The sequence below is a fragment of the Fusarium fujikuroi genome, chromosome FFUJ_chr01 (genome assembly GCF_900079805.1).
Source record: "Fusarium fujikuroi IMI 58289 draft genome, chromosome FFUJ_chr01".
Lineage (NCBI taxonomy): Eukaryota > Fungi > Ascomycota > Sordariomycetes > Hypocreales > Nectriaceae > Fusarium > Fusarium fujikuroi.
In genome coordinates this window covers 5,796,548-5,821,851 of record NC_036622.1, presented here as the reverse complement: position 1 = coordinate 5,821,851, position 25,304 = coordinate 5,796,548, and the positions used below count along the sequence as shown (strand labels likewise).

Genomic DNA, 25,304 nt, shown 5'->3' with positions numbered 1-25,304 from the left:
ATTTACCAAAGATGGAGCCGGCAAGTATCCCAAGAATTCCAATGCTCGCTCAATCTCTAACACGCTACTTCGTTGCAGAGAAAGGTGGCAATGGCTTCTTTGTCAACATCCCTGGCCAGGACCAAGCTATTATCTTCACAGCAGGTCATAACCTTATGGATGAAAACGGCAAAAGAACCCAAAACCTTCGAGCCTGGTGGTCTGATCTAGGGGAGCAACACAAAGGGGTAGAGATTCTTGAGAAAGATACACGGGTCAGCAAGATCTTTTCGACCAAGCCCAACGAAGAATCTGCCATTGATGATTTCGGTATCATTATGATCCCCAAGACCAACAATCCTCCCCCTCCCAAGACAGCATTTGGATTCGCTCTAAGACTTGCTGAGGAGGAGCGACTAGAAGGTATTTGTAACATCTCCAGCTACTTGACCACTGCCAAGCCTGGCGAGCCGCCTACACGCAGTACAGGACGCTTCGTTAATCCTATACTGAAACAGCATCAGCTTGAGTATCTGACGTATACTGAGGCTGGCGTAAGTGGCTCCGTCGTCTGGACTGGATATAATGGAACTCCGGTAGCAGTGGCCATCCAGTAAGTACCCTTGCTACAATAATTATACCCTACTGACGGAATCAGTAACTATGGTCCCAAACGAAAGAGTCCCAAGTATGGAAGTCGTGGCTCACGTATAGATATGAAGATGATGCGAGAGATCATGGAATGGACTGGCGTTTACAAAAGGGCTGTTGCCATTATAGCCCAACCAGCCAACAGAAAACAGCCAACTCCCTCACTGCCCCTCTGCATGGCCTGGTCCGAACAAGACAAAGTTCTCCGCGTCCACGTCCAAGATGACACTGAACCCACCGCAGAAGAAGCAACATTCCAAGCCCTCCCAGTCTTCTCCGCCGCAATGCTCCCCCGAAAAGAACCAAAGGAGGAAATCGGCTTCGCACAGATTGACAAGAGACCCAAAGCTGCGGAGGACGCGATGCGCTGGGTGTCGTGGAACTTTGACTGGAACAGCGTTAGTTTCGCTAGTGCCCTGAGCAGAGCGCGGCTAGTCAAATGGGATGTGAAGGGGCCGTGGGCCGGGAAGATGGCCGGGATGACGTTCAGTTGGGGTGATGCGATGCGAGAGGTGGTGTTTCGGGTTGATGATGAGGTTGTCAAGAAGTGGGAGCTTAATCTACCTGACACTGAGTACACCGGTATTGCATATCAAGACAAATCAGATTCAAAGTTCGAGGTATGTTGGCACATTTTTTGTTCTTCTGCTGCAGTCCTTGAGACTATGCTAACTGGCGTCGACTGCAGAATGCCTACAAGAAGTTTATTATGAAGGATGTTTAGGCCATCGAGGGGCTCTGTGTCTATTTGAACTTGTTATTAGTTTGTTTTTATGTTTATGCTGAAAGTGTCTGCTATCTTACTCGCTAGTTCATTATTATCAAGACTATAGTTCGGGCAAGAATGTCACATATCCAATCTTCTGATAAGACCACCGATGTTTCTACACGTGTTAACAAATTCTCACTAACCGCGTGGCGTTGCAACCTCAGAAGAATAAATTCTACTCATGTAAGCCTGATTAGGCTAAAGCAAAAATTGCGAAACGTCTCAATGTTACATAGAGAAACCGTCTACCCACTTTTACCATCTCCCATCAGGTATCTATCAAAGCTATGCTTACTATGATTGGACTGCTTACCTACCACTAAGCCCAGCCAGGCTACTAGTACCTTCTCATAGGGAGCGATTGGCTGAAAAGGCTCTACATTTGACCGACTATTCCCCGATTTCATTGTATTTCACTGGTGATTAGAACGCAGGCTAGGCAGGGCTTATCAAAAAGACCCTGGGTCGCCCTATAAGGCTACTAGCACCTCCTCTTCTGATCCTAGGAATCGAGGGCTCTTTTTACCCCTCTTCTGTGCCCTCTGATCTGCGTTCTACATCACAACTCGTAATTATGGCGCAATACTATTCGGATGAGCTTGATACTGAGTCCTTTCGCCTGGCGACTATCTCGTCGGGCATTCATCCAGACACAGAATCTCAAGTCCCTAGTGTCACCCTCACGAAACACCTCCTCTTCGGTGCCTCAGACCTAGCCTACAATGCGCTGTCTTACACTTGGGGCTCACCGCGAAACAGCCCCCCACTTCCCGTAAGGTCACCAACACAACGATACTTCTGAATGGGCTATTATTCGAGGTCCAGGAGAACCTTTATGATGCTCTTGTTGAATTGCAGGTCTCGTGCTCAGAGGCTCCCATCTGGATAGACGCGCTCTGCATCAACCAGTCCAACTCAAACGAGCGATCTCCACAAGTATCCGTCATGAACCAGATCTACGGAAAGGCAAACCGCGTTATTGTCTGGCTTGGGAGTACCTTCCCCGAGCTGGAGACCGGACTTAGAGTAGTCGAGAGACTCGGTGCTGCGTCTGTTCCTGAGACGCTTCGTATGATGCGCACGCAGAGCTGGGATTTCAGCTCTGACTTGTCAGTCATGCCGGAGCGCTATGGCATGAATCCTATTGATCAAGAAGAAGCCATTGGCTTGGTCGCGCTTTACATGAGTAATTGGTTCACCCGTATCTGGATCATCCAGGAAGTTTCCCTCACCAGCGACGTGGTCATTCTATGTAATGGCAGATTCACGTGCTTTGACTACGTGGGCTACACGGCGACGTTTCTGCACTACAGCGGGCTTTTCCAATCTGTAGTGGACCTGGTTCCTAAGGACAGGCCTGGTATTCACCTTCGTGGTGGTATCAATATCTTCCATGCCGAGAGGATCCAGTTACTTCGTGAGTGGTGCAAAGGCAAGAAAAGTGCGTGGACTGGTGTCCTTGCTATGCTTGATCTGGAGGCTGGCCTCGCAAAGCATCATGCAAATCCCGCAGCGATGGTTCCCCTGCGCGTGCTATTTTCAACCTTTGGAATGAAGGCGACAGATCCTAGGGACACCATCTACGGGTGGAATGGTATCTTGAAGCATATGGCAGCTCAAGAGGGCGTGTCTCTGCCGTTGGTGTTCGAGCCAGATTACGATATCGAAATCAAAGACTTGCTGCGAATCATCGCCTGCAACATCATCGAGACGACTGATTCTCTTGTCTACCTCAGCCTAGTCAAAGACCCCAGCGTCCGAGAAACACCAGGCCTTCCATCTTGGGTCCCTGACTATCCACCGGTTCTATACAACAGTGTCCATGGGCCAAACTTTAGATCTCTTGGAACTCTCAATTCCTCGAAACACATTCCCCACTCTCCCAATAAGTATCCATTCACCATCACTGGAAAGGTCCTTAACGTCTTTGGCTTTCGTCTCGGCACAGTCCAAAAGATTGGTGAGACTTTTCTTGAATGCCTTCAAGGCCGTCTCAGTATGCTTGGCGAAATTCTTCTTACTATGGATAAGACTTATACATATACAAACCAACAGGCAGACGAGGTTCTTTGGAGAACTATGATTTGGGATACTGACTTCACAAATAGGCCCTCGAAGCTCATTCGACTGGGGGATTTCCAGAGGGCCATTGCGCATAATTTTGTACGTGCGCTACAGTATGTATTCAAGGAAGCAGAGTCAGCCTCTGCCGGCCATGCTCTGGTTCTCCAATCAATTAGTGATATGGCTTACCTGGACGACATAGCTGCCAAATTCCCAGACAGTATATTTCCCAGCACAAAGCTCGTCAGATCCCTTTGTGCCAGCTTGGACACTATACCTCAAGATAGTGACGGCTGTGATGAGGAGGAGCTCCAGAAACTCATGGAACCACTGTCAAAGCATGCGATGCCACCTGGCAATATCATGGCGTCGACATGGATTAACCGCAGAGCCATCCTCACCGACACGGGTTATTTGGGCATGGGACATGAATCGACTCAAGCCGGGGATGAGGTTTGGATTATCTCCGGGTCCCCTGCTCCGCTGGTTTTGAGAAGATCTGGAGGTAGAAATGATTATTGTCTCATTGGAGAGGCATACGTACACGGCGCTATGCAGGGAGAGGCTGTTACTGATGAAGTTACTTGGGAGAATATTAAGATAGTTTGAAACTTTGTTAGGAACATAGAACATAGCAAGCATCGCATTTGTTGCTCGACAATTTTCCAGCGGTATACAGCGGTCAAGGAGACGGTGACACCAAACGGAAGGGATGATCCTGATAATAACCTCTTATGAAATTTGGTGAATCTTGATAGCCATGATCAGAATATCGGCAGCTCATTCTGGCTACTTTGCCTAGTCCTTGATCTCATTCTTGTGAAAGACATCTACATGAATGTCAGTATCCCATTCGACACAGGATGAATCGACTTACCGGGTACTTCTGGCATCCAAGTCTCTCTATACTTGCAGAAGAACTCTCCTTTGGGAGGGAACCTTTCTCGTTCATCAAAAGTACCCCACATGATGTATCGGAACTTGTCCGCGGCTTGTTCCTATCATCAAATCAGTCCATGCATTCAGAAAAGTCCAAGAGTGCGCTTACACCATATTCACAGATGAAAGCACCACAATTGTCACAAAAATCTCGGACTACTCCGTTCTCCTGCTTGAATGTCTTGGGCCTGCCTTGGTCGTAGCTGAAACCATCAAGTGCGACCTGGATGTGATCAGCTATAGGTTACTTGAGTTAAGAGAAGTTGATATACTTTTGTGGTAAGGCCGAAATTAGTTCCAAATGCCCTCTTGCAACTTCCACAATGACAAAGTGAAGTTCGTGCGTCATCGGGCGAGTCCAATGACACGCTGTATTTGACGTTGCCACAAACGCATTTTCCGGTATAGCTGGGCATGGTGGCTGATAAGTAAGATACGCCTAATTGATTGACGAATCAGAGATAAAGCGCGACTGAAGAAACTACCGACAACAGAGGGAATTTTAACTATCAAGGTGTTGTTTGAGATGTGGCTGGCATGAAACTATTTTCTATATACATGGGGTCACTCAGCGTGCAGCATAGTCTTGACGTCAGAGATGGTATGACGCTGATATACGTATGTATGTCTTACGTTATACATACATCAAACCCATGCTATTCCTCCATGCTTCTCAAAGATTGGCAATATACTCGCAGATAGTGTAAATATCTCCTATTGAGACTATTTATCCAATGAAGATTCCACACCTTTATCCATAGAAATGACTACCGGGTAAGTAAGTCTTTTGTCCCGGAGCCAACACCATCGGGACTGAGCATCTCATGAGAAGTAATACGGCTCAATATTATGCCCTGGGCGATTAGTATTATTCCTGGATTGCCCAATTGACTGCCATGATGAGCAGGCGTGATATGAAAATTGGTAGTCGGACAATAGTAAAGACCGAGATAACCTCACGGGTCAGCAAGTAAGCACAAAAGTGGGGATGTCTCGGAACATAGAAAAGCCCGACACATTCCTCTGATACGAAAAGTCTCGACGCCGAGCTCGTCACCTGCATATTAAGTCCACCTCCTTCTCCCATAGGGAATCCGACTTTTATACGAAAAAACGTATCCCTCGGGTTTCCAAACTCCCGAAGTCACCATGTCCACCCCAGACTCTTCAAAACCCAAGCCCCATCGGGTCCTCGCCTGCGTTCTCTGCCAACAACGCAAGGTCAAATGCGACCGCACGTTTCCCTGCTCAAACTGTGTCAAACATGGCGTTCAGTGCGTCCCAGCTACTCAGCCCCGGCAACGAAGGCGGCGTTTTCCAGAGCGTGAGTTGTTGGATAGGCTGAGGAGGTATGAGGCGTTGATGAAGCAGAATAATGTCAAATTTGACCCGCTTCATGATGATCATGGGTCCGAGAAGAGCTCGCCGAATGATTATCACTCCGACAGGGATGAGGAGGCGTCGCAGGGTAGGGCTGAGGGTGTAGCTGAGGTCAAGTGAGTTGAAGTCCTCAACAACGTCGTGAGTTTGAGCTGACGAGTATAGGAACATTTGGCATGCAATGCGCCAAGGGGTAATAAGATCACAACAATTCCGCATCATAAACATTACTGACCCCGGTTTAGTATCGAGACCCTAACGACAGCTTCTTCGAGACAGCCATCAGCCACGCCCAAGATCAATCCTACAACAATGATGAACACATGCTTTTCGGCTCCCGTCAAACAGCCGTCGAGCTCTATACTCTTCATCCAGAACCTGCTCAACTCTTTAGGCTCTGGCAGGTATACCTCGACAATGTCAACCCTCTCCTAAAAGTCACGCATACACCTACCCTCCAAGGTCGCATTGTCGAAGCTGCGTCGAATCTCAAAGAGGTCCCTCCAACTCTTGAAGCTCTCATGTTTGGTATCTACTGTATGGCTATACTCAGTCTCACCCCCGAGGAGTGCCAGGCCATGTTAAAACAGACCAAGGAAGAGCTCTCTACGAGGTTTCAATTCGGTTGTCAGCAGGCGTTGTTAAACAGCAACTTCCTCCGTACGGGTAGTCGAGAGTGTTTGACTGCATTATTCCTCTATCTCGTGAGCTATTTGCCCCACGCAGTCTTACAAACCCGCTAAATGATCCAGGTCTCCATTCGCTCAGCCAGCCACCCAAAGTCCATTTCATCCATGCTCGCCGTCGCAATGCGCATCGCTCAACGAATGGGTCTCCAAAGCGAAAACATTAACGCCAGAAGCAGCGTTCTCGAAGCAGAAATGCGTCGACGACTCTGGTGGTCGCTTGTTCTCTTCGACTCCCGAGTTAGCGCTTTGGGAGATCATAAACCTACGAGTCTAGCCCCAGGTTGGGATTGCGCTTTACCTATGAACGTCAGCGACTCTGAACTTCGGGAAGAAACAAAAAATGCGCCAAAGGTCCAAGAACAAGCTACCGAAGCTATTTTTGCTGTTGTGAGAAGTGAACTGGGTGATTATACTCGGAATAGTCCGTTTTACATCGCGTTTACGAACCCTCTTATGAAGCCTTTGGCCAAGAAGCTTCCCGAAGGTGGAGATGTTACTTTAGAAAGAATGGTCGAGGAGAAGTACCTCAAGTTCTGTGATGTTGACAACCGTCTTCACTACATGACGCTGTGGACCGCGAGGGCTAGTATCGCAACATGCTGCCTAATGAACGACTTCCTCGTCTATCTCGAATCATCAGCTACATACAACCAAGAAAACCACGAATCAGCAGTCTCCTACGCCATTGATTGGCTAGAATGCGACGAAAAACTATCAAGTTCACCTCTAACGAAAGGCTTTCGATGGTTTCTACAGCTTTACTTCCCTCTTCCAGCCTACATAAGAATCATCCAGCACTTGAAAACCCAGCCGTTCAGCAGCATTGCGGAAAGGGGATGGAAAGTCATGAAGGACAATTATGAAGCTCGGTCTCAGGGAGCATCTGTCGACAGATGGCATCCCATCTTCAAGCCATTTGCGAATATTGTTCTGGGCGCCTGGGACACGGTTAAAAAGGCCCATGAACAAGCAGAAAGGGAGATCGAGACACCAGAGCTGGTAGACGTTATTAACCGAAAGATCGCGGATATGTCGTTGCAAGGAAATGAGCCAACCGAACCTCAAGCTCAGGAGAATGCTGGGATGGAAATGGACGGTGTTCAGCTTCAGATGCCGTTTGGGTTTGGTGACCCAGGCATGTTCTTCAACATGGGTGGACAACCTGGGTTTGACCCCGTTACTTCGGCACCATATATGGCGAGTAGTTCGCCGTTGACGGTGAATATGAATCAACTTAACTGGAGCTCGATGAACTGGGGAATGTCTGGGATGGGTGAGAATGGGAATTGGTAGCGGTATATGAGGGAATGAGAAATATTGAACGGAGGCGCTGATGACGGATGTGACGTGAAAACGAGGTATTGAGGTATTTCACCTTAAGAGAGATGGGCAAGCAGACTTTAGTATCCTAATATATGTAACAAGTTATTACCTAGCCTCCCACACTGGTCAGAAGATTTCACATTTCGACTGAAACATCTAGTAGAAGAATTGTTCTTTTCTTTTATGTAGTATTCATTAACTTAAGTCCAATAAAATAGAGTCAAATCTCAGATACATCCTGATACAGGAAGCGAATATCGACCAGAGCTCTTTCTTTCCTTGGTTGCTATTCTGAACAGTCTCTGCTTTGAGCCTAGCCGAGACTGAGCCACAAGTGAGCCACTATAAGAGGCGGAGTTCTTAAGTTAATAAACCTCTTCATACCTTGCAACTATACCGTATCCCTCTATAAGATAGGTTAGCCCATAACCTTATAGCTCAGTCCCTTTACAGTAAGCGGGTAGCAATCGGGGTTGCTGGGAATAATTCTGGGAATTCCGTTGCAATTTTGTTTACCGTATACATATAGAGAAAACTCTTTAGTGCCTGTATATTTAATGCCTTTTGCACCAGCGATATTTGAGCACCCTTTTGGCTTTGTGCCCTCGGTCCGGTGCTTGCCCTTGGAACAACCGACGTCCGTGAACCATTGAAGTGTCCATGCGCCTTTTGTAGGGTCTTTGGGTTTGAGGTTTCGTTGAAGTCCTGGCTGATAGCCAAACGGCTGCTGGACCATGGTGATGTCTTTGATATCTGAGGACCCTTTAGCATTGATGTACGGGCGGCATTCGTGGAAACTTACCAGAGTCGGGCCTTGATGAAGCGATTCGTCGGTTCATAGCCTCATCTTTGGTCAAGTATCCCTTGCCTTCCCAGTCGTATTGGCTCCATCTTTCAGCTAAGACGTCCAGGCCTAGGCTAGCGAAGGCATCGCGACTTTGTGCCCACTCTAGGAAGCTGATCAGGCCATCTTGATTCACATCAACAGCGCTAAATTTGCTCCTGCAACGACTTATGTTAGTTTACATCACCCATTGAAGATCTAAACCTACAGGCAGAGATTCTCAGTCTTCGCATCAGACAGCTCAGTCGACTTCCCGCCTTTACAGGGTCCATCGCAGTTGCAACAGAAAATGTTGCTAATCAGATAAAAATCAGTAATTTGTTCAGCACACAAGCTGTGAAGGAGATGGCTTACCACGCAGCAGTACTGCAGCACTCATATACCGTGCAACCACTTTGGTCTCCGCAAGTCAAGTAGATATTACAAGGACAGCAGCCAGCAGCAGTAGACTTTATAAACGTCAAGCCTATAATGAGGCACATAAGGCACAGTGACGAAAACGAATTGGTGATTTTCATGTTGATTTCTTGGAGAAAAGAATAATATGTTTGGAACAGATGGTTGTAAGAACACAGGGTTACGACAGGTACTGGCGGTCTGCTCGTTTATATATGTGGATGTGTTGTCAAAAGTGTGTTACTTGGGTTATCAAAAGAATCTTTTGCTCAACTGGGACATGAAAAGCGACTATTGAAGAGGGCACTGACAGAGAGAGCTGAAAATGTGATAAGCTAAGAAGTGACTATCGAAGAATGAACTGACTGAGAAACCTTGATAAGAACTTGCTACCCCTATTCGGCTAGAAAACTGATAATGTGGCCAGCTGAGAAGCGATCAAGGACGAATTGACTACAAAGGGACGGCACGAGGCCTACATTGAACAGTTGTGTAGAGACCAGCCCGCGAGGACCCTGTTAATGCTGTGGCATACCGCAATAACTCTTGGCGAAGAGAAGAGGCAAGTAGGCGCTTTCTGACTCTCTTGCACATGTCTTGGAAAATGGGTCAAGTTCAGTGCCTTTCGGATCAGGAGTGCACGCCTATGACGCTCGCCTATCCCCAGGAACCTTAAAACATGCTCACTACGAACAGGCTATTAGAAATATCCTGCAAATAAGAAGGTATCGCATCATTCAGCGGTATAATCAGCGCTGGAGCCCTTGTGTCCGATCAGGGGTGCCATTCTGGCACAGATCACAACAATCCAAAGGATCAATCGGTCAGTAGGAACGTGATATATGGAGAAAGCTGTTTCTGGCTAGTCCTCAAGGTTAACGGTCGCAACTTCCCGCAAACTCTTTGATCGTTCCACACCGAGCGAGATGGGTGTATTCACATTACATTCGATAAGTCAATCAGTTCCCATGTATGCTTGGGCACCCCCCAGCCCCATCATCTCAAATACCACCACGTTATATGTAGTTAGCTAGCCACCTACAGAGTATGTACTGAGAGATCTATCTGAGCTAATAGCAGCTGAGTGGGGAATGGGTCAAGACACGGTAGCTTTGGCTTCCCTCCGCAGAGCTTCTATTCACAGCTAGCGTCACATGCAGATGGTCATTTTTATCACAGATATCACATTTCCATCCGTGAACCCGTGCCGAAAGGTATCGGACCATCATGTTATGACCTTTTAAAATAGTGAAACTGTATTTCTTATAATCACCACAACTGAAAAAAGCATACGTAGGCTAAGGGGGGAAGCAAAACACCAAGCTTGAGTACCTAGATCAGATCCCATTAGATGCAAATAATAATATAATATAAAGTCTTTTCTTTATTATTATATATATAATTAGAATCATTGACATTTTCTTATCTATTAGTATAGTTCATATCTTCTTATCTATACCGAAATACAAGTAGTTTAATAGATTTCTTTATTGGTATAATTGATCTCAAGTTCGGTGTTGAATTACCCCCCGAGGTAGGGGAGACAGTTGGAATGAGCTGCCCGCACCTCACTAATATCATATACTTTTGGCCAAGATCGGTTCGTCGGAAAGCAGATTGCTTATTAGCCCAGAAAGGGCACACTAGCTTGTGATGTGATGGCGGATAGTTAATGCTCTGCTGTTGCCGCCGGCGCACTGACCTGTCTAATGCAAAAGAGGTGGAGAAACACGGCAGCTTCGTATAACTTTCTCGCATTATCAAGCGTGTTCTTGGATTCTCAGCTAGCCACATTCTTGTCACTATACGTTTGCGCGTGCTCGGCGACAGTTGTTATCGGACAGCATTACGCGGCCAAAGATCTGGTCTTGATAGATTATCCTGTGTTCAGCTGCCGGGTCTCCCACTTGCCGTCTCCCCGCCACTTCAACAAGATCTCTGTTTTCATTTCGCGATACGAAGGAACGTGACTGTAGATAGTTTCCTGCATGTCTTACCTATTCGACAAATTGATATCTCTCACGCATATGCAGGGTGATACAGCAGGGTTTGTTCCCGGCAAGCCCTGGAGTGAAATAGGATGTGAAGCTTGAGATGGCATGACTTTTTATCCTTGCCTACTATTATCGTGAACTGGTCGATGATGGGATCATTATTGACTGCAGGTGCAGGAACGTATCAAAACTTCGACTGGCTACACCTTTCACGTAGATCATAGTTTGGTGCCTGTGATTGAAGTTGCATCTTTCACGAAGATGCGTCCGGCTGTGACTGCAAGATATGACAGGTGGACGCCCTGATAGCAGTGACTTGAAGTAAGAGAGTCTAGATCATAGGACCCCTGGTAATTTGTGTACGTGGTACAGACTACACTCATTTCTCTTGGCGCAAATCGATGTTCAAACCGGCCCATGACTCGGCTATTATGAATACGACGCGGCGAAGCGCCCTACGAGCTGCGTAGGCAGAGTGTCCTTGCTACGTATAATTTCTATACGCCGGAAAACATCTCATGTTATGAAGCAATGCGAGGCCAGTCGCTTTGTCCGGCCACCCGTTTGGCTGTCTACCCCTTTGCTTTTGGTTCCAGGTCTTACTATTATGAAATGGACAGGCAACCGACAAAGTGCGCCGCCGTGCTCAGCTTCACTTACAGTGAGTTTCATCATACTACCCCACCCTGCATGGCGCCTAGTTAAAAGAGCTGTACTCCGTAAACAGGCAACCACTTCCTTTTACCTGGTGGCACTTGTTGCAAGATCTGTGAACGTTGAGAGATCCCAATTAAGAATCTTCTCTTTCAGTCTTCCCATAAGGCTTAACATTATCAAGGCAATAATGGTTTAGATTAGATAAAACTGGTTAAGTATATTATATTTCTTATTAAACTCAAGGGTTAACTTCGAGATATTATGTAGCCTATTCCCCCCTTGCCACTCCTCCACTAAAAGTACGATGTATAGCTACTGATTGGCAAGAGCATACTCCATAGCGTGATAGTATGAGGGAAGATCTAGAAGTCTAATTTAGTAGATGACTTGGCTAGATAGTTAAAGTCACTATAGGACTTACAGTGATACGTCTGCGTGGCTAGCCTTCTGACAAAGCCAAACCGAGTAAACCCTATGTCTACGTTTCCGGGGCCATTTCTCTCAGTTTCGATTGGCGCAGGTTTGGCTTCCTTGAAAATCTGTATCCCGTTGTCAATGTGGTAGAATGGGCCCGTTTTGGGCTTGTACTTAAGCAACGAAGGCACTTGGGGAACGATATCCTTATCATTGACAATTTTCCAGGCACCGCCAGGGAAATTGCCGCAAAGGTTTTCGTAGAAGGCTTGAGACCAGGCCTTCTGGCCGACACGGGGGCTTCCAAAGTTGTAGAGGTCACCGAGTCGGGCCCCAGCAGGCAAACTGGCATTTTGCATCATGAGTTGAGCGAAGCAGAAGCTCGAGTAAGATCCCCCGAGAGAATGTCCCTGGAGATAGAAATCTTAGTATGATGTGAGGTTTGCGAAGAGGAAAATACAGACCGTGACATGGAGAAGAGGTTCAGTGTTATCTTCGACATTGAGCTTTGGAACAAAGTCTTGAAGCGCCTTAAGAATAAGCTCTTTCAATCAAAGAGACGATTGTCAATACGCACGAAACAACATGAGGACAACATAACTCACCGAATGGTGAAACGCTATCTTTGTTGAAAGTTCCAAACAGTGCATTGTACACGCCTTCAGACACGACTGTTCCGAAAAGATGTTTGGCGTCTACTTGAATTGGATCGAATGAGGAGTCGACATTGATGTCTTTGATGTTTTTCGGATCGGTCCCCTACACATATTCTATCAACAGACTCTTCCGATTCTGAGTGATGTGTAGCTAACCTTGAATGTGATACCAACATAAGGAGCGCCCTGTTCATGGTCTTTGGGGAAGAAAGCACCACAAAAAGGCCCGTTCCATTTAGGGTTCTTATCGCTGTGACCCTGATGCGCCTTTTTCAGTATAAGTTCTGCGATAACGTGAGGGAAAAAAAAGCCTTTACCTTAGTGAGATCTTTCGGTTTGTAAGTACGCATGCGCTTGATCATCATAATCGAGGGACATCGACCGAGTGAACTTACCGCAGATTTGCATAAAATCCATGCCCCAGACCGCCGCCTGTTGCATCATGGTTAGGGCATATATCCACATCTCCGGTAGAATCATATACTCACGACTTCTTTGATTCCCTCTACTGATTGCTCGTATAGATCATGAACCTGGTGTAAATCGCCATTGGGACTTGTTCCGGCCTTTACACTTTTATAAAGCTGGACTGCGTCGTGAAGTTTATCCCAGTCTCTAGATCCATGATATTCATCATTAGCGAGGCCAGAATGGTTCATAGGTGCTCTACCAACCTCAGATAGACAGTCATGCTCTCCATAAAAGCCAAGAAGCAGCAATTCCAGTCGATATTCTCTTTGCCACTCAGGACATCTGTCGAGAATGATCAGCTTTCTGTACGGCAGAAACAAATCATCACAGGTGCTCTTACTTTTTGAGATAGCTTCTTGGATACTTTTCATATGGTCCTGTGACCACTTCTTCAGCTCCGCACGAAAAATCTTGCAAGATGGTAATATCGAAGTTTCCTCGTCATCTTCGGGGGAAGTCAAAGTGATGTTGGCATGGGACAATTGCTCAAGATGCCTGATACGAATTTGCCGTCTGGCATCATGGAGGGTTGTTGGTGGAGGAACAGGGTTCATTTTCAATGGTGGGGCTTGTGGTATTGAGCTTAGATGGAGAATTGTAAGTCTGAACCTGCTTCTCAACCCATATGGAAGCCGTTCTTTTATAGCTATTGGCGCTGGGATTTTGTCTATCAAGACGGCGCCATACAATAAGCATCTCTACTCATGATTTTGGTTGCATTGGCAACTTGGGTAGCTGAAAGAATAATTTTTAGGTATAGGTGTCTGATAATAAGTGATTTGCCAAGCTCCCTGCCGCTGACAAATTTGTACTTGATTTCGGGTTCATGCAATGCACGGCCTGCAAAAACTTCTTGGACCAATTAATACCCTGGTTATCAGGCAGGAAACCTGCATATCGTCTGTTTCTATCAACATGCAGGATGAGAAGGTTCATCGTAGCACACCTCGTTAGCTCCAAGCAAGACTTAAACCCATCCTATTATTGTGAATCGTTCAGAATGCCGTCAAGTAGACTCTAGACCGGACTGATTTGTCCGGTATACCATACCACACCAACCACCTCGGAGAGAACTCCCTGATTTAGGAAAACCCCACAGAGGCCGAAAGCAAGACAATGCCACTAATCATGCGAGAGGCGTCCAATATCACATTCTTAGATTGGCATATCAACTGGTCTCCAATCGGACAAGGCTGGTAGAAGGGAGTGGGCAATGATAATCACATAAGACTGAGAACAGGGTATAGCTCGCCACCTTTGGCCAGCTGAAAGCTGGTCCTGTAATTTTTTGAAAGTGTATCTTGATTTGAGAGAGCCAAGACATGTTACGAGAACTGTGAACAGAGAATCGATAGTTGCAGACGCTATTTCGTGCGCCAGGGATAATTAAGTGGCCATTATGCAATGACTAACTTGAGTCTCAAGTTAATCTCTGTTTATCCCAGGGAAGTAGGCTTTATGCTTTGTTGACAAGCACCGCCATGATATTGGTAACACGGCCGAATCACATCATTGACAGCAATGTTTCGCCGTCACATTTCGATGACTTCATAATCGCATGACCAGACTGATAATGCTAGCGCAGACGATCCGTTTAAGGATAAGCTACTAACACAGGGATAATTGCTTCAGCCAGCCATATTCCAGAGACTCTGGCACTATACTATGTGTCTCATCTCCTGCTGTTACCACCATTAGACTTTGGAGTGACCGAAGTATTTCGGGCTCAGATATGCATATAGAGAAAGCCATCATTCCATTGGAATTCATGTAACGCTCAACTTGAGTTTACATCCTTACGAACACTTGACTTACTGTTCTTCCTCTCTGAAACTACTTCCTTTATTTCCCGATTTAACTCGGACCAAAAGCAAGCACTACACAATGCTCTACAAGATTCCCATTGCCTCCCTTGTACTCGCATCGTCGGCATTTGCGACTGTTCTCAACGTTAACGTCTATGCAAATGCAGAAAGCGCCAATGCCGGTAGCCAGCAGGACCAAATGGTTCTGGACGACGGGAAGTCTGATGCCCCAGCTTGGAAGGGACGAGATGAGCGTCATCTGGTGCCCTTGCTCCCGGAAGCTCGAACTGGCGTGATTCCGGCAGATATCGAGGAAGGACTGATCGCTGCTTGTAAGTTTGGATATACGAGTATCATCTCAGAACTCAGAGTCTAATTGAAACCAGTGGGCCCGCGCTTCGCAAATGAGTTCATCAGAGTTGGCATTGAATCCGAAGGAAATATGGATTCACCCACAGCAGGTGGGTGTGGCTTGAAGTGTGCAAAGACGATTATCAAGGCTATGCCCTGTATCATAGCTGCTGGTGCATGCAAGTGTAAAACGCCCATCTTGAAGTGTCCTGTCAAGCTGAAAGAGGTACGTCACGCATCTAGCCAATCCCAACGAGCAATCTACTAAACCATCCTCTACATTAGCTGTGCAACTGTGTTCCATGCCTACCAGAAAAACTGCAGAAGATTATCGACAAGATCAAAGTCTGCCAAAGCTCGACCCTTGATGAACTATCCGAATCCGAAAGGGAAATTGATGATAGCCTGGACTACGGAAACTTCGTCTCATTTGAGACTCGAGACGTGAATCTGCTGGCGTACAGGGTGAGCCATCCCCTACCTCCACCTACGGCGTGTTGAAATCTTGAAGTATGTCTCTGCTAATAAGACGTTCCAGGGAGATCTTGCCAAGACAACTCTTGAAGAGGCGAGGGCCCTCGCCAAGGGTGGATATTGCCCTGGTCAATACTGCGGTGGCTCCGGATGCTGTCTGGGCCTGTGCCTATTTGACGACGAGTGTTTTGGCGAGGAGTTGGAACTGCAGAACGAAAAGAGCCGTCACCTCGAGCTTTAGTATCAACACTACTGATTCTGGCCCGTGAATCTACAGAGAAGATCATAGAAGCAAGTGACATCCAGAACAACTTAAAGTATACTTGAGCTCAGAATTGTGGGACGTAACGAATCTGAGATATGGAGGAACCTCTATGGCAACATATCATAATCAATACTACTTGGGATGTTGATAGCCTCGCATTTACTTTATGTATGCATGTGAGATCAAAGAGTGTTGAATATTCAATGTTAAACTTAATACGCCATGAGACTTGTTTTGACTCAGTAAACATATACAGAAAGCTGTTTTTATAGCGTGGAAAGTAACATGGATAACTCTAACTGGTCAGCGAGTTTCTGATCGTGGGCCACTAACCGCTCAGTTGAGTTTGTGAATGAAGTCTTAGACTGTTATACCCGGGTTTTGAACCTCCCGAGTATCATCATTTGGCGAAGGGCGAAGTCGCTACGCTAGCATCGTGATGGGAAGGCATTATTGCTTCAGCTGTCGCTGTGACGCCTCAATTCTAAGGAGTTGCTCTTTTTGGGCCAATGGGTAGCTTAATTCGACTACGACCAATCGCCACAAAGTGGGTAAGTTATTTAGTGCCAATATTTGGTTAATATCCCGCATCCGAACTAACCTATTGAACTCATAACCCCTCATGCTTTGAACCGTGTGGCAGCACCTCGTATTTCGTAGAAAGCCGCGTATAATTGACACACGGGGAACCACTCTTCCCCTTGATAGTGACACCCTCGAAAGCCCCTTTCGTGTTGTGGGATGCTTCTCCAAGCCGATATTGCCATGTTCGGATATCTCATCCACTGAGACTGGCTTTTTTCATCTTGCCATATGTGGGGGAAAAACGAGATCTGTTATAGACACAAGGTAGATACAACAAGCATCCCAAGGGCTTTCTCAAGTGCTTCTACAAGGAAAAGATTGATGTCTCGTGTTCTCGCTTTTTTCTTTCAATGCAGCGTCTTAAGCCACCCCTGAATAATCGCCATCCTGTGCGCCGGAGATTAAACGGGACCAAAAGCCACAAATATGAATGCCGCATACCCCATCTAGACCATATGCACATTGATCTTGTACAATTAAGCATGCATGTGTGATTGGTTTAAATCACTATGGAGAACTTATTGTAAGTGAGACACCGCTCGGTGTCTCGATCTCAGCTGTGCTTCATTCCAGCATATTCTATGGACCTCTGGCCTGTAAGCCAACACTATCCAAAATGAAGCATTGTAGGTACTGCTAAGCGCTGAACGGTCAAGCCACAGCTCTCCGCTTGTACTCTAAGTATGTGACGGCTTTGAGACCATCAAGTTAAGCCAACCAGGTCACCTGTAGATGGAGTAATGCGGTTCGGATCGCAGTGATCTGGCAAACTGTGCTGCACAGACTCAGCGCCACGTTGCGATAGTAAGCACTCGACAGGGAACCAACAAAGGCTTTGCAGAGGATGAACAGGCTAAGAAGCTGGAGGGGCGTCAACTAATTAATCCATTGTCGAGACTATTCTCATTTATAGCTATACACGTAGGAGTATAGGACGGAAAGGATCACAGATTTCGCTCAAACAACTACGAGTATGATTGGGCTGAATGAAAATGAGAGAGCTCTATATACTTATTATGCCACATTGGGTCTTTCGACGCACACCTTCCTACCTACAGTGGTATGGTTCGTGAAATCAGGCATGTGACTAGAGAATTTTGCTAAGGCTAGAGTGACCTAGGACCTCATCGCCCATTCACAGCAACCGCCCCAGGAAAATCTGGCTAGCAATTTAGGTATATATATCAAAACCTCCCCATCAATATTTCAGTATAGTTCCCTGGTCATCAGCTCTCCATCCATCCTCATCTGTTATCTTATATCTTTGCTGTCTAGACTTAAGCCAAGATGGCTACTATCAAATTCACCAACAATTACATTAGGGTCAACTGCGACCCAACCGTCAAGTCGATCAATCTATTTCTCGACGACAAGAGCGAAGAGCTGCCTAACGACGGCAAGTTTAGCTCCAAGAAGTACTCTGGCGAATCCAAAAAGGCGATCGTTACCTACAAGGTACCCCCACCAGCACCGACCACCTACTCGGTCGGCCAGGGCGTTTTCTTTCCTGACGGTGCTCAAGTCACTATCACTGGTGAGTAATCCCTTCGCTTCGATATTTCTGATACTAATGAAAAGCAGGAGGGGCAGACGGCACTCAGCTAGTTCAGGCTGAAGACAAGAACGGAAACAAAGGCACCTGGATTTTGGTGGGTGCCGATGAGAAGGACTGAATTCTTGGAACCCTTGATACGACTCAGCAAACAGTTTACTATGTATAAAGATTCGAATACCAGGTAGAAATTAGTATAAAGACCTCAATACTACTACAGATCTCGATAAGAGTCATATTAATTAAGTAAATTGGGTTAAAAGGAGTATATAAAAGTGAAGTTGAGCTAAAGAGCACTCCTGCTCACGGTTCTTCTTGTCTCCCTTGGTCCTCCAAGTCCTCTCCAGCGTCTCCAGCGGCTTGCGCTACTGCCATCCTTTCACCCTGGTTTCCAGATTGTTGGCTAGGTAAGTGACCGGTGCAACCAAGATGGTCGAGGATCATGGGGCATGATCTCATAACCAATCCGACCGAACAGAGGCCTATGAGCCTGCGAGCGGCAAGAACAAACAGAAATGCGATCAATGTAATATTCATGTTGGCTACTTCATAAGCCATCGAAAAGCCGAGTAAAGTTGCAACGGTAAACATGACTGCGGCATGAACCGCAACTCCCATTTGGAGACTCGGTGCGCTGGTCAAATTGTCTCCTGTCACCCAATTGTAAAGCTCCGGGTATCCAATATCTTTAGCACGCTTTTTGAGGACATCTTGCACGATCCTTATACGTGCGATGTCTGTCTCCTTAGGTGGGTTTTGTCTCTGCGCAAGATATTGACCCCTCGATTGAGACCGCAGGTTCCCAATAACCGGTATTTCGAAAGTCGCTTGATCAACACGAGCTTTCTCAATTGACTTGAGTTTCTGCTTATAGCCTAGATTCTATTATCAGAGATGACCCTTGAATAGAGCCATGCGTAAACATTACCGGCGCGGCCCTCCATAGCCGCAAATATTGGGAGTGCGAGCAGAGTTAGCGGCACAATTTGGCCGAATCCCATCTTGTTGGGATTGCCTGACATGCCCGTTGTTATAGCTCGCGAAGTTAAAATAGTTACAATCCCGTAGACATTACCTGACCAGAGCCAGAATAATCTCCAGGCGAACCCCCCTCGACACTGGTGGAATGCCCATGTTTCAGCCGATAATCTCGCAAGGAGTCTAAGCTTTCTCGTTGACACTGTTCTCGAGGTTAAGATTGTGAGAGCTTTGAGCTTCAGCCATTTGTTCAAGAGATGCTCTCGGTTGGACTCTTTGATCTCCTTCAGTAGCTCTTTGAAACTTATCTTTGCGCCCCTTGACTTCAACAGGATGGAATTTTGATGTTGGTAGTTCGTCTCGTTGTCTGTCGTTATCTCTATGTTGCTGCCCAAGATTTGTTGTAAAATGGAGACGATTGCCTCACTCTCTACTTCTATATCGCCAGGCTCTCGATTGTTCTCTGGATTAGCTTGGCTTTCTAATCTAGAAAGCCTTTGAAGTTCGATACCCCCACTATCTGATCGATTCCGTCGTGGAATAGGGGACTCACTCCCGGGTTCAGGTTCATTTGACCTGTCATCTGCTGGCTCATTGCGATACAGAAGCTGAACAATCTCATACGTGCCATAAAGCACTGTCAGTGGAACAAACATGCCCATGATGATACTGAGATAGTCCGCCCCTCCCATTTCATCATTCATCCGATAGTTCCGAAGAGTGCAAATAAAGTAGACGTGGGTCTCCATATCCCAGGTATACGATAGTTGGACAACAAGCAGGAAGACAAGCATTCCTGAGCCGGTGATCATAGCAAGGACCCGAATAATCTTGGCGGTGCTATGGTCTCTAATGCGATCTATATAGAATGGAAAGCTGCCCAAGTGAACTGTCGACGCGAGACACCCTAAGGCGATCACAATGTTGCTGGAATAAATGGTGATGTCGTCGTGAATAATGAGAGCTGCTATTAAGATAGAGGCCTGAGATACAAGTATCTGATCACTTATAGCGATCATGAAGGCCATGAAGGCATGAGTCCGCTCGGTTCTGCTTTGGACAGCCTTGGTGCGTTTCGTCTTGGGGAACTTGGCCCTCAATCGGTGGTAAGTTCGACGGGCCGCAGCAGCAATTACGGCATCTCCAGAGTTGAGAAGACGCGCAGGCACTGAAATTGTAAGAAAGGCGAGAATTAGAGTAGCTAATGCTATCAACGACGTGATAAGGAAAGCAGCTAGTACCTGATCGCCGTTAGTTGTCCCATGTGCCGAATGACTGGCGAATTACTTACTCCTGGTCCAGCGATATCAGCGTCAAATTCGACCTTCTCGTCAGAGACAAGTCTTCTAAGCCTTGATGGAGAACAGTCCATTCTCAGAGGATTTCGTTTGGATATGCCTAGGCCAATATTTGGTGCTTGAGCAGTATACGGACAGAAGTTAAGCAGAAACGAGATTGGAGAGGGAAATGCAATGGGGAACGACAATAGAAATAGTTCAGTGAGGATTTCTCACCGGCAATCCACGATTCTATAAATAAATAAATGCTTCAAATGATTGGGCTTTTGAATGGCCATTTTTCAGCCCCAAGCCTCATGTCGGGTTACACCAACAATCAATGATCCCTGATTGGACTTGAGGGTTGAAAAGCTGGCAAAAGTGCAAAGTGCGGCGCTAAACGGAGATTCACACTGAATGTTGTGCAGGTTTCTATGTCCTTATCTAAATACGACTTTTCTTTTGAGGCAATTTTAATATATTAAAGTTCAGAAAATAGAGTTAAACTCCAGATACAGTTTGGTGTAGCGTATAACTCCCGTAGCCAATATTACTCACCGTCCAAATCGCTGATTACTTGAAGTTTAACATGTAAAGTGCACTTATCACTACTATACTATACATGTGAGACTTATAATTTAGCCAAAGCAAATGCTGGTGACTTGTCATTTCGATACCGATAACATGAAGTGGGTCACAACACCCACTTATTTGTTTTCTATGTCTTCAACAGGCGGCGACGACGTGATGATCTACACTTTCCCCTTTCAGTCGGCTCTTGCGAATACCGATGCGATGGACTGTCTCCATCTCGGCTGTTGTATAGCACCGATACCCCGATTTGGTGCTGAAGATCTACACGGAGAAGGGTCCGAGCCAGATGAAATTCAAGGAAACTGACTTGACTAAGAACACATCGAGAATGACACAATAAGTGGGAATTATGGAGCTTTCACCCGTTTGATGGACTAATATGGATCAAGTGTACGTATTTAGTGACGAAACACAGCGGGAATAATACGGCTAATGGAGCTCTGTGTGTCGCTGAGGCATATACGAAACTCATATTTATCGGTATACAGCCTTTCTCGTACAATTCTCGGAGAAAATGGACTAAATCGTGACCCTTGCACGGCTGAGTCGGCACTCAGTGGGCTAAATGCAGATCCCCAATCTCCGTGTGGCAGCAATGCCGTCCGTGGAGAATCCGCGCGAGTTGTATGCCCCCATTTTAGCCATCATCCACGGCCCGATACGCTAAGGAGCGGAATTGAGGCTACTGTAGATGTATATCCGTACGAGAAATATTCCTCCGATATTTATATCCAGACGTGATGCCATCAAGAGATGTGAGAAATCACTCTCCAAAAAGAATACCAAGCAAACAACACACTGACACAATTACTATCACCTCTTTTCTCTCATCATTCTATTACAGAAAATGGCTATTCGAGCTGATATAGAGCACTACGACGCTCCCGTTTCAGGCGGTGCATCAAACCAAGCCGATAATGCAATCGAGAAAGGCCCTGTCAACAATGAGTCGAACGTCAAACATTATGTATTGATCGACCTTATTCACGAGATTGCCGCAAACGATCCTGATCGAGCTTTTACTTATACTCCATCATCATCTGACACTCGTGATGGTTGGAAGCCAGTGACTCACCGTCAACTCGCAAACGCCGTCGACTACCTCGCCCATGATATCTCCAAAACCATTACCAAATCCTCAGACGACGAGGTTCCAACCGTGGCATATATCGGCCCCAACGACTTTCGATACACGGCCATTCTCCTGGCTTGTGTAAAAGCAGGTTGCAAGGCCCTTTTCATCTCTCCACGAAACACCCCCGCCGTTCAGCTCTCCCTTTTTGAAGCTACGAATTGTCGTTACATTTATACAACGGATTCGTTCGGGTCGGTTATGCAGCCCTGCCTCGATCAACGAACAATGGAAATTGCCATGATAGAGAGTATTGATCATCTACTGTCAGTGACTCCCGATCCATTCCCGTACAGCAGAACTATGGAACAGGCGCGCTGGGACCCCCTTGTTGTGCTTCACACCAGCGGTTCCACTGGAGTCCCCAAGCCAGTCTTCTTGAAACAGGGTATCCTATACGCCTTCGAAGAATATCTTGCTCTGCCCAAGTTTCATGATTCTCCATATCCGTTTAACGAATGGACAGAACGGGCGAGCAAGATCTTCATGGGTATGCCCATGTACCATGCTGCAGGAACATATCTTCCTCTGTCCTTCATATACACTGGTCTCTCTGCAATTATGCCGTTTCCCAACCAGCCGTTGAATGCTGATACAGCCATGGAGTACTTGAATCATAGTGGTGCTGATGGTGCAATGTTGCCCCCTTCTGTTATCGATGAGTTGGCAGCTTCTGAGGAGGGTATGGAAGCCTTGGCCAAGCTCAAACTCCTTATTACTGGCGGAGGTAAGTGAATAAAGTCTCTACTACCTTGGCGTGTTATTGAATTTCTTGATAGGGAGCCTGTCAACAGAGGCCGGGAACATGCTGGCACGTAGAGGTGTGGTGTTGAGGAACGTCATTTCATCAACAGAGTAAGCATCTTCTTCAACCCCAATTAGCGCGGAAACTAACGAAGCAAAGACTCTTCCCTTTAGCACCTTATAGTCCCCAAGACCCCAAGCTGTGGCGATACTTCATCTTTAATGATGAACTAATGGGCATTGACTGGCAACGTCATGACTCCAATGAGTACGAGCTTGTAGTCCGTCGCAAGGCATCGGACCCGGGCAACCAAGGCTGTTTCTACAATTTCCCTGAACTATCCGAATGGCGTACCAACGACATCTTTGAACCTCACCCAACGCTCAAGCATCACTGGCTCTACAAAGGTCGGGCCGACGATATCATTGTCTTCTCCAACGGCGAGAAACTGAACCCTCTTACCATTGAAGGCATTGTTTCAGACCATCCTCTTGTCAAGTCAGCCCTTGTAGTTGGCCAGAGAATGTTTCAGGCAGCTCTCATAATTGAGCCTATCGCAGAAGCGCAGCCGAGAGATGAAGCTGAGGCCAAAGCTTTACTCGACAAAATCTGGCCGGTAATCGAGAAGGCCAATGGTGAGACCGTTGCTCATGGACGAATTGCCGCGAATTTTGTTGCTTTTGCTGACCCTGCTTTACCGTTTGCTCGCGCTGATAAGGGCACTGTGCAGCGTGGTAAGACTGTCAAACTGTATGCCGACTTCATTTCGGATTTATACGAGAAGGCTGAGATGCTCGGAGATGGTCCATCTATCACCCTTGACTTGAGTAACGACGACGCTCTGACAGAATCTATCATCAGTCTCTTCGTTACCAAGCTTGGAGTCGAGAAGCTCGAACCGGATACAGACTTCTTCTCAGTCGGTGTTGACTCTTTGCAAGTGATGACTGCGACGAACTTGTTGCGGGGTGCTTTGCATAGAGTTGGTATTGACACTTCAACACTCGCACCACGTGTCATCTACCGCAACCCTACGGCAAAAGGGCTGGCTGAGTATATCCAGTCCTTGCGAAGTGGAGCGAATGAGGACGACGAAGAGACGAAAGAGATAAATCAGATCAAGGCACAGGTCTTGAAGTATACCAAGAACCTACCAGCGCCCAAAACTGGAAAACAAGCGCCTTTTGACGACGACCAAACAGTCATCGTCACGGGTACAACTGGTTCTTTGGGAGCTTACATGCTTGATCAACTTTGTCGTTTGCCATCTGTCAAGAAAGTCATCGCTCTCAACAGAAGTGACGATGGTGGTTTATCTCGACAGCCCTCTGTCAACGAATTCCGAGGATTGACAACTGATTTCTCCAAAGTGGAGTTTCTACACGCCGATCTATCGCTTCCCGACCTCGGCTTGGGTCAGTCCAAGTATGACTCTCTTCTTGCTGATGTCGACCGTGTCATTCACAACGCTTGGCCCGTAAACTTCAAGTTCACTATGTCTTCATTTGAGAGCCACGTTCGAGGTGTACGCCATCTCGTCGACTTCTCTTCTGCAGCTTCCAAGAACGTACCTATCATCTTTATCTCGAGTATCGGAACTGTCGATAGGTGGTCCTCACCCGATGCTGTCCCTGAGAAGGCGCTGCAGGATCTGACCTTGCCTAGTATGGCATATGGACGATCCAAACTCGCTGCGAGTCTCATACTCGACGCAGCTGCAGAGGAGTCTAGTATCCCCACAGTTTCGGTGAGAGTTGGACAGATCGCGGGGTCAAGGGGAGAGAAGGGTCTGTGGAACCGTCAAGAGATGATTCCTAGCATGATCGCAAGCTCAGTATATCTTGGAGTCTTGCCTGACCATCTCGGCGGACAACAGGAGATCGCTTGGACTCCCATCGAGGATATTGCTGGGCTTATTCTCGACGTTGCAGGCATCACGGTGCAGAAGCCTATCTCGGAGATTTCTGGCTACTTCCACGGTGTCAACCCTACCACGACCAGTTGGCCCGACATTGCTTCCGCGGTGAAAGACTTCTATGGTGACAAGGTAAAGTTGGTTAGTGCTGGAGAATGGGTTGAGAGGTTGGAGGCTAGTGCCAAGGAAGAGAATGTGGACTTTGATAAGAACCCCGGCGTCAAGCTTCTGGATACTTATCGTGGAATGTTCGTGGTGGGAGATGAGGTTCAGCCGGTTAAGTACGGGATGGAGAGGACCAAGAGCCATAGTCCGACTATGACAGAGCTTGGGCCGATCACCCCCGAGCTCATGCAGAACTGGTGTCGCCAATGGGGATTTTAGCTGTTGGATGATGATATCTCT

The 25,304-nt window shown here is 46.8% G+C and overlaps 10 protein-coding genes; 6 read left to right on the top strand and 4 right to left on the bottom strand.

Moving 5' to 3' along the window:
• Window positions 1-11: 11 nt before the first annotated feature.
• FFUJ_00273 (uncharacterized protein) lies at window positions 12-1,354 on the top strand (the record flags this gene model as incomplete). XM_023573477.1 has 3 exons in its annotated part: window positions 12-592; window positions 638-1,250; window positions 1,319-1,354. The coding sequence occupies 3 exons, from the start codon at window positions 12-14 to the stop codon at window positions 1,352-1,354; spliced, it is 1,230 nt and encodes a 409-aa protein (XP_023425191.1).
• A 619-nt stretch (window positions 1,355-1,973) lies between these two features.
• On the top strand, window positions 1,974-4,072 carry FFUJ_00274 (related to heterokaryon incompatibility protein (het-6OR allele); the record flags this gene model as incomplete). XM_023573476.1 has 2 exons in its annotated part: window positions 1,974-2,171; window positions 2,225-4,072. The coding sequence occupies 2 exons, from the start codon at window positions 1,974-1,976 to the stop codon at window positions 4,070-4,072; spliced, it is 2,046 nt and encodes a 681-aa protein (XP_023425190.1).
• Window positions 4,073-4,261: 189 nt separating this feature from the next.
• Window positions 4,262-4,818, bottom strand: FFUJ_00275 (uncharacterized protein; the record flags this gene model as incomplete). XM_023573475.1 has 4 exons in its annotated part: window positions 4,262-4,293; window positions 4,341-4,461; window positions 4,512-4,625; window positions 4,675-4,818. 4 exons carry the CDS (start codon window positions 4,816-4,818, stop codon window positions 4,262-4,264), a joined length of 411 nt encoding a protein of 136 aa, XP_023425189.1.
• A 733-nt stretch (window positions 4,819-5,551) lies between these two features.
• FFUJ_00276 (related to C6 transcription factor) lies at window positions 5,552-7,764 on the top strand (the record flags this gene model as incomplete). XM_023573474.1 has 4 exons in its annotated part: window positions 5,552-5,898; window positions 5,948-5,975; window positions 6,028-6,486; window positions 6,535-7,764. 4 exons carry the CDS (start codon window positions 5,552-5,554, stop codon window positions 7,762-7,764), a joined length of 2,064 nt encoding a protein of 687 aa, XP_023425188.1.
• A 448-nt stretch (window positions 7,765-8,212) lies between these two features.
• On the bottom strand, window positions 8,213-9,156 carry FFUJ_00277 (uncharacterized protein; the record flags this gene model as incomplete). XM_023573472.1 has 4 exons in its annotated part: window positions 8,213-8,547; window positions 8,597-8,796; window positions 8,847-8,933; window positions 8,993-9,156. 4 exons carry the CDS (start codon window positions 9,154-9,156, stop codon window positions 8,213-8,215), a joined length of 786 nt encoding a protein of 261 aa, XP_023425187.1.
• Window positions 9,157-11,997: 2,841 nt separating this feature from the next.
• Window positions 11,998-13,780, bottom strand: FFUJ_00278 (uncharacterized protein; the record flags this gene model as incomplete). XM_023573471.1 has 10 exons in its annotated part: window positions 11,998-12,047; window positions 12,107-12,509; window positions 12,564-12,643; window positions 12,705-12,858; window positions 12,912-13,022; window positions 13,073-13,083; window positions 13,151-13,187; window positions 13,244-13,370; window positions 13,430-13,508; window positions 13,567-13,780. 10 exons carry the CDS (start codon window positions 13,778-13,780, stop codon window positions 11,998-12,000), a joined length of 1,266 nt encoding a protein of 421 aa, XP_023425545.1.
• Window positions 13,781-15,110: 1,330 nt separating this feature from the next.
• FFUJ_00279 (uncharacterized protein) lies at window positions 15,111-16,097 on the top strand (the record flags this gene model as incomplete). XM_023573470.1 has 4 exons in its annotated part: window positions 15,111-15,363; window positions 15,418-15,608; window positions 15,668-15,847; window positions 15,921-16,097. The coding sequence occupies 4 exons, from the start codon at window positions 15,111-15,113 to the stop codon at window positions 16,095-16,097; spliced, it is 801 nt and encodes a 266-aa protein (XP_023425186.1).
• Window positions 16,098-17,993: 1,896 nt separating this feature from the next.
• Window positions 17,994-18,379, top strand: FFUJ_00280 (uncharacterized protein; the record flags this gene model as incomplete). XM_023573469.1 has 2 exons in its annotated part: window positions 17,994-18,240; window positions 18,288-18,379. The coding sequence occupies 2 exons, from the start codon at window positions 17,994-17,996 to the stop codon at window positions 18,377-18,379; spliced, it is 339 nt and encodes a 112-aa protein (XP_023425185.1).
• Window positions 18,380-18,561: 182 nt separating this feature from the next.
• Window positions 18,562-20,608, bottom strand: FFUJ_00281 (uncharacterized protein; the record flags this gene model as incomplete). XM_023573468.1 has 3 exons in its annotated part: window positions 18,562-19,133; window positions 19,187-20,477; window positions 20,528-20,608. 3 exons carry the CDS (start codon window positions 20,606-20,608, stop codon window positions 18,562-18,564), a joined length of 1,944 nt encoding a protein of 647 aa, XP_023425184.1.
• Window positions 20,609-21,954: 1,346 nt separating this feature from the next.
• On the top strand, window positions 21,955-25,283 carry FFUJ_00282 (related to nonribosomal peptide synthetase; the record flags this gene model as incomplete). XM_023573467.1 has 3 exons in its annotated part: window positions 21,955-22,966; window positions 23,019-23,094; window positions 23,144-25,283. 3 exons carry the CDS (start codon window positions 21,955-21,957, stop codon window positions 25,281-25,283), a joined length of 3,228 nt encoding a protein of 1,075 aa, XP_023425183.1.
• Window positions 25,284-25,304: the final 21 nt, after the last annotated feature.